Source organism: Astatotilapia calliptera, chromosome 13 (genome assembly GCF_900246225.1).
Source record: "Astatotilapia calliptera chromosome 13, fAstCal1.2, whole genome shotgun sequence".
NCBI classification, from domain to species: domain Eukaryota; kingdom Metazoa; phylum Chordata; class Actinopteri; order Cichliformes; family Cichlidae; genus Astatotilapia; species Astatotilapia calliptera.
Window position 1 is genome coordinate 12,386,681 of NC_039314.1, and position 13,984 is coordinate 12,400,664.

Consider the following 13,984-nt stretch of genomic DNA (forward strand, 5'->3'; position numbering starts at 1 on the left):
AACAACCGTTACCCGATTCCCCACATCCAGGATTTTTCCGCCCATCTTGCCGGGACCTCGATTTTTTTCCAAAATCGATTTGGTGCAGGGATATCACCAAGTGCCAGTGCGCGCTGAGGATGTTCTGAAAACCACTGTCATCACCCCCTTTGGTTTGTTCGAGTTTTTGCGCATGCCGTTTGGGTTGAAAGGTGCCGCCCAGACCTTTCAGCGACTTATGGACTCTGTTTTGCGTGGGCTACCTTTCGTTTTCGTCTGTCTGGATGACATATTGGTGGCCAGCACGAATCCTGATCATGAACCCTTCGAAGTGCCAGTTTGGTTTACCGGTCCTGGATTTCCTGGGGCACCGCATCTCCGATGGTAGCGTGGTCCCGTTGCCAGACAAGGTGCAAGCCGTCGCAGCTTTTCCGCGTCCCGCCTCGGTTAAAGCATTGAAGGAGTACCCGCTGACTGGTCCCCTGACTGCCTCCGTGTGTTTTCCGCGGCGAAGTCGGCGAAGTCCGGCATCTGGCAGCCCCTCACCTTTTTCAGTCGTTTACTACAGACATTCAGCACGTGGCTAGTAAGCGTTTTGGTCCCCCCGCTGACATTACCTCGGACAGAGGCCCTCGGTTTGTGTCGGAACTTTGGTCTGCGATGGAAGGTCCACCGCACCACGGCATACCACCCGCAGGCTAACGGGATGTGCGAGCGGTTTCACTAGTCACTCAAGGCCGCGCTCCGTGCTTCTTTAACGAGTGGTAACTGGGTCGACCGTCTGAGGCCCCTTTTCTGTCACTGGCCCGGTGCACCACTGCATGCCAGATGTTTTTGTTCAGCAGTCGTTGGAATCTTCTCCTTTCATTTTGGTTTGGCGTGACGCCCATCAACCCCCCTTGCGTCCGCTTTACGACAGCCCGTTTCGGGTTATTGCATCAGGTCCCAAGCATTTTATTTTGGATTTGGGGGACGGTAGGAGGTAGTTTCAGTGAACCGCCTTAAGCCTGCACACGTTCTGCAGAATGCTCCTGTGGTGCTGGCCCATGCCCCCTACCGCGACCGCCCACCTGCTGCCGGGACGTTGGACTCTGACCCTCCCTCTGAGATCGCTCCGTGCCCGCCGGTGCTCGTCCGGCCAGCAGAGGGTTCAGCATGTCTTTCCTGGCCTGGTGGACCCACAGCCAGTTCTCGGACTCCCCGTTTCAGCCGTTCTGGACGTTTGATTAAGCCCCGGGTCCTGGATTGTTTGGGTGTTCAGGGGGGACATGTGTGGCGACCCATTAGAGGGCTCCACTCACACCCAAGCTGGGAGGAAGGGTTCTGCTGTGTTTGGGCGCAATATGCTCAGTTTATGTTTGGAGGTGAATCAAGTTGGAGTGTAAAACTAGAGCTCCTGTGTCGTGTGTCACATGCCTCCATAGTGTCATATTTTTATATGATATCTAGCACCAGTGATTTTTTGGTCAGCACTATCCATCATTCTGTATTTTGAGAAGTTTTCACTAAAGACAGTTCCCACTAAAGTATTAGCATTACTAAAGGTAATACCCTACATTCATGGGCAAATAGTAGAATAGAAAGAAAACATTCTCAAAAATCCTTTGATTTGATTTAAAGTAAATCCTGACAAGAAAAAAATGTTGTGTTGACCACACTTTCCTGGCTGACACTGCTGCACTGCTATACAAAAAAAAATTCACAGCCGAGAAAGAAAAAGAAAACTGTGGTTTCGGCCCACTTGCAATCATCTTCACCCAGGGAGCCACTTCTGTGTGCATCAAATTCCTCCTACCTTCCTGGCTCCTCGCTGCATTTGGCCAGAGGAGTAAATGTGCCAGTGGAAGCTCATGGGGCTAACCAGTGCCTATTGCAGAGGTGGACTGTTTTGCCTTTTGGGCATGTGCCTTTAAAGGCTTATTCCAGAAAGCTGTTACTATCGGCTGACTAACCTTTGCTGTGCCCAAAAACAAACTCGCAAAAAAAGAAGAAAAAAACGCCAGTTTGCAATTTCCAAATCAGCACCTGCTCCAAATTTTATAAAGGAGTCTCTGGATTTCAACTAAAAACATTAAGAAACATCTAAAACTGCTATTTAAATAAAATTGCATAAATCACCAGAAGTCGAGTTACAACCTTGTCACATGACAACGGCGATAAGCCGGATGCCACAGCAGGTCTGCGGGCTCATTCATTTTCAGCACAATGAGTTGTGCACTGGGGTGTTGAGGTCAGACCAAACCTAAACCAACGGGGCAATGATTTGATTTTCTGCTTCATAAACACTTTCTTATTTGGGAGCGGTGCGTTGTGCCTCGCAGCAGAGGTGGGCATCTTTATGTAATTTGGCTCTAAGGAAGGAGCTGCTGACAGTCGAATCTCAGTGTTGGTCCGTCAGAGGGCAAAGAGCTCATGAAATTAATTTTGTGTGAAGAGAAGCCCCCATAGTACCTGGGATATAATTTGCTTGCTTAAATTTTCTTGTCTTTGGTAAAATAGATTTAGGAGAGGCTAGAGAAGAGAGACAGTTTGCCTTTGTGACATGACGTTTCCGTTGTGAATGCAGCAGCTTTCTGCAATGCGTTTTTAACTCTTTTTTTCCACCGTTTGTTTGCTTTAATCTGCAGAGGAGGAGTGGGGAACTACCCGAGCCAGTCTCAAAGCCCCTGTTTTACGGCTGACGCGAGGAGGCTACAGAAAACATCCTTATGGCAGATACTAAAGGTGGTCCAGACCTCCAATTCTCAGCTATTTATATCTATTTTTTAAATCCATTATAAATGTTGTAACAGTTATTTTATTTTTGGCCCATCTTCTTCAGAAAGTAAAAAGAAAATCCCCACCCCCACCCCCATAAAGCGCATAAAGCAACAATTATTGCAGTATACTGATGTTTGAGCCTTTTTTTTAACAAAAGAGACACTTAACAGTTCTCATCCATATGCAGGAAGGTTGTTCTTGGCTGTTTAAATGCCCTTCATTCCAGCTCCCTCTGCCCTAAAACATTAATCTGCAGATTTATTCTTGTGGGATTTGCGTGACTAGTTGGTTTCCATTTAGTGTCTTTAATGTAGTGATTACTAAGGTTTAATAGCCAACCCCTGTTCACTGTGTTAAAGCAGGCAATCATAGAGACATAATTTGACTTAGAGAGCCTATCAAAACTCTGCTGCGTCTCTCTACTTGCTTTAATTGCTAAGGAGACTTCGGTGCCCCACATAATAGAGGCATTTTCGTGGTGTTGCGAAACATCCAGTGATGCCATGTCCGTTTTTATCCACCGTGACACGCTACTAGATGTGGAAAACAAGCAAAACTTTTTCTCATTTTAGTTGTGCCTGTTCTTCAAATACGAGTTTGTCTAGGGGGAAATTAGTTTTGCCCTCTTATGCGAGTATTTTTTTTTAAGTTATTCAAACCCTATTGGCACTTTTTTCCTAATTTGGAAAACGGCCCACAAAATCCAGCTTAGCTCTTTGTCAGTGACTTTACAGGCACGATGAGTCTTTAACCAGCCACAGCTACGGAGAAAATGTGTTCACTTTAAATTTGAAAAAGTTTTTTTTTTTAAAAACTTCAACCTTTCTCCAGAGTTCACTGATTGGTGGCTGCTGTCTGGTTTAAATTACTTCATGGAGAAATTCAAACTGATTTCTTCAAGGCAATTTTTTTTCCACTTTTTTGATGATTTGGTTTAGTAAAAATAAAAACTGTTGCTTTTCTCTCACTTTATCTGAACAGAACTAATCTGCAACTTTGATTTGATTTGCAAAAACTATAACTAACCAACGGCAAGTCTAAACACTCCCCACAACACAAATAACATTAAATGCAACAAATGGAAACCTATCCTGAAGAAGAGTTGAAGACCTGAGTGCAGAGTGTCTAAATGACCTAAAATTTTCTTCTAAAAAAATGTTTAATGTTGAAATATCAGGCAAAATTACCCTAGGCCATGTTGTGACTTTAAATGATACAAAATGATGTGAGATCATGATCGTGCAAAACACAGTTTTGGTTGAAAGCAATGTACAGTGTGTAATTTCTAATGCGTGCTTTGTTCTGTGTGTAATCTGTATTTGTACATAAGGCATTTAATAAAAACAGCATAAACCTCCAACACAGTGTGTAAGACTTTCTAAATAGCAGCCTGTGAAGCATTAAATTGCTATTGTTCTGCAGTTTGTTAACGCGATACGTGACGCAATTCAAGCTTCTTGTTTCTAAAACCTAACATCTGCTTGCAGGTAACGGCTAACTCGTTTCATAAAGAAAACCCACCAACCTGTCCCAAATGAATCATTTGTAAAACACCGTATGTTATCCTTGAATATCTGATCACTTTCTTAAGAAACTAATAAATTTCTGTTCTTAATTCATTCTCTGAAGTTGTACATCATTAAACAGACACTGATTGACTCTGATATGGCGTTTAAAGAGGTAAGAAGTCCTCATATATTATCATAATAATGCCTTAAAAATTCTCAGCATTTGGAGCTTAAAGAAAAGCATGTGGGCAATACGGGATCTAGATGCTGGTATTTACCTTCTGATTGAATGTCATTGCTGAGGGGGGAAAACAACGGCCTCAGCAACTCATCAATGTCTCTGCTAACGCCTTTCTGCATTTCTGTCATTTAACCTGAGAAACCTGCTCTGTAACTTTCCGTTCTTTAAATATCGAAGCTGAGATCTATTTAGCAATTTGAATTCTCTTTTGTGATTAGTACACCTGAAGCCTGACTCTCATTAAGAGTGTAGATCACGGGACTCAAAGGAAGACTAAACACTAAGCAGGTAACCCTAATGATAATCCTAATCTAACCTCCACTTAAAAAAAAGTAAACCTGCCCGTTTTAACCCCAAATAAATGCACTGTTGAATTAAAATCCCTTCCCATCTCTAACTAGATCCACAAGGAATTCAGCTGTTATAAAAGAGAGAATAAATTTTAATAAAAAGACACTAAAATATTGTTCGGCAAACTAAACACCACATCGGTGGTATAAAAGTAATTCTAATAAAATGTCACTTTTATAATACCTTGAATTGGTTTACTTTTTTCACAGTGATGGAATGTAACAAGGCTTGTGTGTAAATATTGCATGCATGCATTCTATACTTGTGGACTAGCGATGATGCATAGGACCGATTCATTCTTTATAACGCTGATTTGTTCTTCTCCGTAGATAAGGAAACACACCGCGGTGTGTTTTGGTCAAAGAGGAGAGGAATGTAATAGGTGAGTGGAGACACTGTCACGACCTCAGTTGCAGAAATAATCAGTGATTCACACTTTTAACATGTAAATGGGGCATAATTGGGAGAGGATTAGAAAGTTTCTTCACTGGATTCCTTTCGCACATTCAGCAAAAACTCTAAATGCTAACTTGAAATCATAGGTGACACATTAAAACCACCTGAAAACTCATATATGTTGATGTCTGAATGTTCATTTTAACGTTAGCTCACTATCCACAGTATTATAAACCACATTATGTTTGTTTATATTTCTATGATTAAGAGCAATATTTTCTTGCGGCTGGCTGTGTCACACTTGAGGGATTGAAATATAATTTCCATCTCGTGGAATATTCTGATAGATTCTCTATTAATGCTCGTTTACATTAGCTGTAAGTGTGAGAGCTTTCACAGGTCTGACAGCTCATTAAGAACACAATAAAGCACAGACATGCAATTAAAATAATGGAAACAAAAGATGTATAGGAAGCAGAATCTAACTAAAACTGCAATATAATTAGAAATAATTAATCATCTGATTAGAAGAATGGTAGAGTACTGACTGTATGAGATTGGCTCAGAGTGAAGTATTTGCGCTGCGCAAGGCGAGATGTTAAGGTCAATTGTATGTGCAGAAATGAGGGGGGAGGTTTTGGAGTTGCAGAAAGCAACGTGTGTGTTATTGCCAAGATTATATGCTGTCAGTCTTGCGTGCTTTTGTCTCAGCTGGACCCGTTATTGCACATTTCCTTTCTGCTGTTCAGTAATGCTCTTATTGTATCTCTGTGTGCATTTTTCACTTCAGTTTTTGTTTTATTACTCTGCAAATACAGTTCCGCTTAATCCCTATGGTCAGATACCTGCTGACTTATTCATAACTCGTCCACTTCTATTGACTTTTTTCAATAGAAGGGTGCGTTTTGTAACACCCGTGCATGTCATGCATAACAAGATATATGCACCTTGTGAGATGTAGCATCAGTAGTTGTTTATATTAGTGCTGAATCGTTGAGAATAGAATCGAGAGTTTTCACCTCTCACACTACAATCATTTTTGATTATGCATTTCCACAATAATACACACACAGCTTATTACAGCTGTAGCATTTACTAATTATTAACATTGCTTTATCTAAGACCTTCATCGCAACAGTTGCACATACCGTTATGAATGTCATTCATTCATCCATCCGTCCAAGGGCAAAAGTCCCCACTGGGAAAAAATACTGCTTTTAATCAAGGACAAAAACTGTTTCTATTAGTCTCTAATTCTTTTTACTATTATTATTATTATTATTATTATTATTATTATTATACCCAACCAGTTTATTATGTACACCTTTTCAACTGCTCATTAACACAAATATCTAATCACAGCCAAATGGCAGATACCCAGTGCATTTAGGTGTTTAAGCACGGTCAAGAACCTGCTGAACACAAGCATGTCGAGGGTTTAAATGGTCCGGTAAATAGAAAATATCCAATGAGCAGCACATCTCTGGGCGAAAATGCTCAGAGCCGATAGAAAGACTAGACTAACTTAAATAACCAAGTAACCGAATAACCAAGGTTTGCAGAAGAGCATCTCTTATTTTACATGTCAAACTTCAAAGCAGATGTGCTACAACAGCAGAAGACCACACTGGGTTCCTCGCCTGTCAGCAAAAAACAGGAAACTGAGGCTACAGTTCACTCAAAACTGGACAGTAAACAATGGTGAGACAAGTCTCGATTTGTGCTGTAACTTCCAGATGGTAGGGTCAGAATTTGGTGTAAACATGAATGGATCCGGTTACCTTGTATCATAGGTAATGGTATGGAGAATAGTTTCTTGGCACTCTTTGGGGACTTTAGTGCCAACTGGGCATTATTTAAACACCACAGCCTACCGGAGTATTGTTGCTGATCCCTTTATGACCACAGTGTACCCATCATCTGATGTGTCATGTCACAGAGCTCAAACTGGTTTCTTGAACAAGTCAATCAGTTCATTGTACCCACAATGCCCCCACATTTACTACATGTCAAAACAATAGAGCACCTTTGGGATGAGGTGGAATATGAGATTCACATTGTGGATGTGCATCTTTCCATTATGGACATATATATAACCTATAGACGGGGGTAAGAACTGCTTTTGAGCAAGCCTCTTCAAGAAGCCATTCAAACATACCTCACACTACCACACTGACATTGTCCTACATTTCTGACAAAAGTCATGTACTGTAAAATTAAGACACAATCATAATTGTTGCATTGTCATTGTTTACTCTTCTCCAGAGCAGAAGAAATTGAAAACGGCTCCTACAGACCTGAAGATTACACTTTGCCATCAAGCAAGTTCAGGTCCTTCACTGGCCGGGGAAGTATCTAGGTAGGTACGCAGTGTCGTCCTCCATAAATCACCTGACAAAACAGCTATATAATGCCTCCCTAAGCAATAAGGTGAAAATGTTTACTTGGGGAACATATATAAAGAATGTTTGTGTCAACATAATGCAATATTCACAAGATGTCGTCAATTTGTACGTCACCAGTAGCATTGTCACACAGGATATTTTCCAAGGTTATTTTCACAGTGTAATATTGTAGGCTAGCAGTGAGCCGCAGCACTGTGCGTCTTATTAAATGAACCCACAGAAAACAGCATTTTCATTGAAAACATTTCAGCGATACTGCAGTTAATTAAAAGGATTACATGTGATTGTTCAGTTTTTCTTTGAACAAGTGCAGGGGTTACATGACTGCTATGAATAAATTATAGATTAAATAGCTGAAGTTAGATTTTTATACTTGCAGTATGAATCGAAAATAGTTTCAGTAGTACTTTTCCTCTTAAAACTAGCTCTCCTGTTTATCTGCACCTATGAGTTGGAAGTAATCATTGCTGCTGGAAACTCTGTGCATCTCAGTGATGTTCATGCCCCCTTTGCCAGAAGCGCTCTCGGATCCATTTTCATAACAAGCCTGCCGCCAGCTCAAGACCAGCCAAGAGATGAAATCCCAAAGCCTGCTATGGATGTTGATGTATTTCTTAAAATGAATGCCGCTAATAAAACTGCTCCCACACTGAGATTACAAAAGGGATCTTTTTAAATGAGTCATTATTCATTGTGACTTTTTTTTTCTTTGCACAAAGAATTAAACTCATGAAGACTTTGCAGTTGTCTTTGCATCTCCTCAGATGCCATTAGTCCACGCACGTATCCATGGTGATTCTTGTACATTGCGCAGACCTTTGCTGCAGCCTCAGGCACTATAAAAACCAGCAGCTGGTTTTTTCTCTCTTTTTTTTTTATAGCAAAAATGTTTATGCAGCCTCAATACTCCTAATAGAATACACAAAAGCCGAATCAGTAAAGATTCTCTTGGATTTTCATCTTTGCTGATGAAAAAGTAAAGATCATTTCTTTCCTCTGTTTGTTGTACACAGAAATAAGTTTGGACTTGGAGAGAAGGGATGATGCAACATGATGGAAAGAGATTACAGATCACAAATAGGTAAGGAGATACTGGTAACTATGATCATTTACTTTGCTCTTTTTTTAACCTTTTCGTTCATATTTATTCATCAAGAGGTGATCTGATTTATATTTAAAAGGAAATTCTCACACTCTGGTAAATCTTTCTCCAGTTTTGCAGGTATAGCAGGAAACTTTTATTAACACAAACTTTTATGGCTAACCTGCTTTAACACAGTTAAAGCAGGTTAGCCATAATTTCTGTGAGGAATCATCAAGTGATTGTTTTGATATTACTTCTTCATTATAGTTCCCGTTGGCCTGTGTAGTTGTTTATAACAGATGAGGTAGCGCTGTTAAAATCTGGCATCAGTAACAATGGCCAAAACACTCTAAAAGTAAAACACTCACTGCAATGAAGCTTTTTTAACACAAGTTAGCTGAAAGCAGGTCTGTGAGAAAATGGAGTTATAAAGCACTTTTTTTTAGCTTACCTAAGCACAAAAAGAAGAATTTTGTCCAGCCAAGAAATGATATTGATACATAAAACCTACTAAATACTATAAAACCATTATGGATTTGTATGTTTTTTGTGCAGATTAAGCAAATTAACTGATGAACTGCAGACAAAACCAGACTGGCTGTTCTGTCCTGTGTCCCATCTTTATTGTTTGAATTGTATGATATTGTATTTATTTCTTATACAGACCTAAATAAATAGATATAGTAGACAGAATACAGCTAGAAGGTAAGTTTGTTTTCTATCATTCCCAAGCGGTGTACAAAGTCACACTCTGGAAGTGTCATCACTGACTTGGTAATCAGACAGGAAAATAAGTATAAATATAAATGATAGAAAATAGTCCTTGCACAGCTTGAAGTTATATCAACACATTCTGCAGTCGTGTAATGATACCATCTGCTTATGGGTTCAGACTGGCTGTGAGAGAGACGGAGACATTCACAGACATGCAACATGCTGCAGGCTAGTCGCTAATTCTGTAAAGCAGCTGTGCAAGCAAACGATGGCTTCACACTCTTTATTGACAGCTCTCGTGCTCACTTTCTTATTTTCTCAAGTAATTGCAACTATTTGTTTTTAACAAGACAATAAAAAGCTCATTTGAAAAGGTCTAGGTGATAGAGAAGAGGTCTACCTCTTTCCATATCCATCTCAAGGACGAGCTGATTGTCTCCGGCTAAAAGCTGCGTCTCTATACAAAACATCACCCAGGATGTCAGACGCGTGTTGACAGATTATAACTGGGGGATTCATAAAGAGACAGCCAGTGGATGGAGGCGAATTACCGCACTGCATTTGATGCACATCCAGCCAAAATGTCAGACTCGGGGCTCAAAGGCTCTCCGCATAAACAAACAAACAGCTACACACCAAGGACACAAGTGTCATCTGTCATACAAATCAGAATCCATTCACACGACACGACTACATGTTTGTCACATGAATAGCTCCATTCATTGATGTATAGAAAGAAAAGAATCATTTGACATTTTGGGAAACATTCATTCATATTTCAGAGTCTGATAAAGAGGGTCCATGCCACACAGGCAGAAAATGGTTAACTTAGTCTATTTCTTCATTAATTCTGCAAGCTATCTATATCTCTATCTATGTAACTCAATCTACTAGTGAGCTTCAGAAGACCTTCCTCCCTGATTTTCAGGTTGATTGACTAGGATTGACTGGGAAAATCCAGTTTTTATTCTAGGCTTTATAATTAGAGTAGCAGCACAACCATAGTGTCAATCTTCTCATCCAATTCTTGCCAAGAAAGTAGAATATTACAAAAAAGCAAACCTGTAAAATGCTTTTCAACTATTTACTTTTATCAGTTTTTTTTTTTTTCCAGCAGTACACAAGTCCATTTACCTCTGTTCTATTTGTGTTACAGGTTGCTGTGCACTAAGAAGACAGCAGGTCACACTCCTGGTGGACAATATTTTTTTTTAATGTTTTTATGTGTGCTTACGCCCTTAGACTACATGTGTATTATATATACAGACTTTTATTTATTTATTTAGTTTTGACCTGTAAAAATCTCCCAAGGTTAGAAAACTAGGATTCCTGTTTTTGGAGCTGAAAAGTCCCATTCATTTATTTTTAATATTTGAAATGCACTTTTGGCGTAATGTCACTTCTGTTCAGTATTCTTTTATTTTGCTGTGGCCTAAAGTGAAAATATATATATATTTTTTTTTTTTAAAGTCTCAACACGACTGCACCTTATTTTATTTAAAGGTGCTGTCATTTGGTGGCTGTTGTCATTACCAACCTGAGTGCACCCTGTGTCTGTTCCCAGCTCTCTAATAAATGCTTCAGTTAGGGCTGCCAACACGAACATGTTAGTTCATTAAATAAGTCGAGCCCACTGCTGGCATTCTGGCCAAGTGTCAAAGCTACTTTACGGGCCCGACCCGTCACTGCCTCCACAATACACTCCAGCAGCCAGTCACAGCTCACCTCTTGTCATTTTCAAAGTGGTAGTCATAATGAACGGTGCTGTCTCCAGCTCTACATATGGTTCACGGTGATTAACGCTTGAGATTGATAGAAGCAATACAAGCTCCCTACAATTCAAATAAATGTTCACGACTGTCTTCTTTCTGGATTTGTGTGTTCGTATTTGATTTACAAAACAATAAATCGATTGTCTCATAAACCAGTCGCACCAAACCTTCTCGCGATGTGTTCAAGTCAAACAGCTCGCAGGTTTAACGACTCAAATTTGATGCGGGTGTTCGTCTTTGTGTTATCTTTTCGGGTGGAAAGGGGTGTTGTGAATCCGCTCAGATGAACAGCAGACTTGTTTCGTCAAAATATCCACCACCACCCCCCCTCATTCTGACATTTGTTTAATTCATTCACTCGATGACATAGACTCCACAGAGTCAGTCAGACAGCATGGCATTTATCTTCCTGAAAAAAATCACTTGATCTAAATATCGGAAACACAAAGACACCAAAGTGGGTCAGGATCTAGGCGAGTACCCAGAAATGTTCAATGATGCAAAACAGAGCATGGTGATAATTCTCACACGCACAGCATTTCCTCTATCCAAGAACGGCTACCTGAGCAAACTCCGCTTTGTTTAGACAGCTGGTTTGATGAGCCAGAATAGAAAACGAGGGCTTATAATCACCAGAGTCTAAAAGAGCCTCCTCACCAGTGTAGTGCTTGTGATGAAATGGTGTGCAGAGTTAGAGCCCTGGATGTGTTTTGATCATTTTCATGTTGTTTCTCTGGCCTTGCGACAGCAGGCTGGGATCCAGGTGACAGTAGGTGTGTGCTACTGTAAGACGACTACCATAGCTGATCTTAGCTTCCTTCTAGCACCAAAGCCCTCCCCCTTAACTCATTAGAGCTGCAGTAATTTTAGAAAGATGATGAGCTTTGACATATTATGTTGCACTATGCACATGGATCAACTAAGGAGGAAGTGAACTGAACTGCTCTTGCACACCTTCATAAATACAGTATAGTGCCGGCTGAATTCACCGCAGTGTATATTAAATAATAAAGGCTTCCATTATAAAAGGAATAAAGCAACACAAGAAGTGCCTCTAAAAAAAAATTAATTTTCTAAGTAAATTTTGGATCCCATCGGAATTTGCTCGAGTCTCTTTCTATTAAAAATAAAACCAGTTCTCACTGAATAATGTCTTAAAGCAAACACTGATGTCTGCATCTGTTCCCAGTGAGTGTTTTTAATGCATAATGTAGACAGCTGTAAGCTTCTGCATACATCTCCTGTTTAAGATCACAAATATTTATGTAAAAATATCTAATATTTCCTTGGCAACTGAGCTGCTGCAGACCACAAACACATATAGTGGATAAACGGGATAAATTGTGCCTGAATATGGCGCGTGGTCTAATGATGGCAGGTGATTCATATCTCGTGTCTTTTACTAGAAACAGATATGCTTTGTGTTTAACATCCAGTCTGAATTAGTGCAGTTTTACTAATACAGATGGATATTTCCTGTCATCCTGTATTAAAAAGTCAGTGCTTTGATTCTGCCCTGCGAGCTTGTGTAAATATGTGATATTTCGCCTTTTCACTTATCTGAAAGGGAGCTTCAGGTTAACCCTCAGCTGTTGCTTATTATCCCGATCTGCTGTATTCTTTCCAATCTCATTCACTGCTGCTTGTTACAGCATGAATATATAACCATTAGATATTCTTTTATACATGGTGTAGATTTTATTGGAGTTTTTCTCATTTAAGGTGGGCTATTCTAGTCTTAAAAACCCAAAAGTCCAATTAGCTGACAGACTACTCAAGATTGTAAAAAATGAAGCCACAGCAGGTATCTTTTTTTTTTCTCCCAGCTCTTTAATATTGCGCATACACCCATGGGTAACACTGTTGGATAAATGCTTCCAACAGGCAACACTGTAATGTAGCTGTCAGGATTCAGAGTCACAGATGTCCCCAATGAAACCCTTTTGTTTTGCCTTCATTGTGTTTTCTTTCGCAGCTTTGGAAATAACACACAGTTGTTCATTTTGATCTGGATGGCAAAAGTAAACAACAACTATTGCTCGGAGGGCAAGGTGATTCATGAGGCCCACATAAAAACAGCCAACAATTGATTCAGCCGTTGATGCAGTCAAAGTCATGTTTGAGTCTTTTTGTCCCTGGGTGTTTTAATGGAGAGCACATGACAAGTCTGCACTTCCTACAGGGAACTCTTTACAGCCACACAAGGAAAATTAGATGTGCCACATCTCAGGAAAGGGCGTTCAGTGATGGCTTCAGCTAATGCTAAAAGTTTATATGTCTCAACACTGAGCTGACAATTAGTGTGTGCAGTACGAGCATGCTCATAATCACTCCGAACTAAATGTTGTTTTTGTAGGTCCATGCATATTAAATCCCCTGCATAACCTAAACATAACATATATACACACATATTCTGTTAGCACGTGTCCAACGTGGAGAAAATGTGGTAAAAGATGATCAATTATGTAACTTATTGAATCAAAAAATAATAATGCTGCTAGTTAAAATGCGGGGTACAAAAGCCAGCCAGTTGGTAAAATAAATTACAATTTCTGTGCTAATAGAATTTATTCATACGTTTCTCTTTCCCTTGCCTCGTTTTGCTTTTTAGTGAGCTCGCTTAATTTGCTCTTGGCAAGAAGTTGATTCTAATTTCCTATAGGAAATTAGAATAAGCACATATGCATGTATAGAGCAAAGCCTGCAAACTCGGGAGGCAAAGAGCAGTACTGATTCATAGATATGTGGCCTCACATCATATATCAAACGCACTC

General features: G+C 40.0%; 1 protein-coding gene across 6 annotated transcripts in view; it reads left to right on the forward strand.

Moving 5' to 3' along the window:
* khdrbs2 (KH domain containing, RNA binding, signal transduction associated 2) overlaps positions 1-10,897 on the forward strand; it is an 80,135-nt gene extending 69,238 nt beyond the window's left edge. The window contains exons 9-12 of one of the 6 annotated variants that reach the window (XR_003274251.1): positions 5,169-5,221; positions 7,506-7,594; positions 8,654-8,721; positions 10,595-10,897. Coding sequence is in view for 3 of the 6 variants with exons in the window: in XM_026189987.1 (XP_026045772.1) it covers positions 2,607-2,701 (95 nt within the window). In the remaining 3 variants the exon portion in view is untranslated. Of the gene's footprint in view, positions 1-2,606; positions 2,784-5,168; positions 5,365-7,500; positions 7,599-8,653; positions 8,722-10,594 lie in introns of those variants that run through there. The other 5 variants (XR_003274252.1, XR_003274250.1, XM_026189987.1 and 2 more) reach the window with 5 other exon arrangements.
* Positions 10,898-13,984: the final 3,087 nt, after the last annotated feature.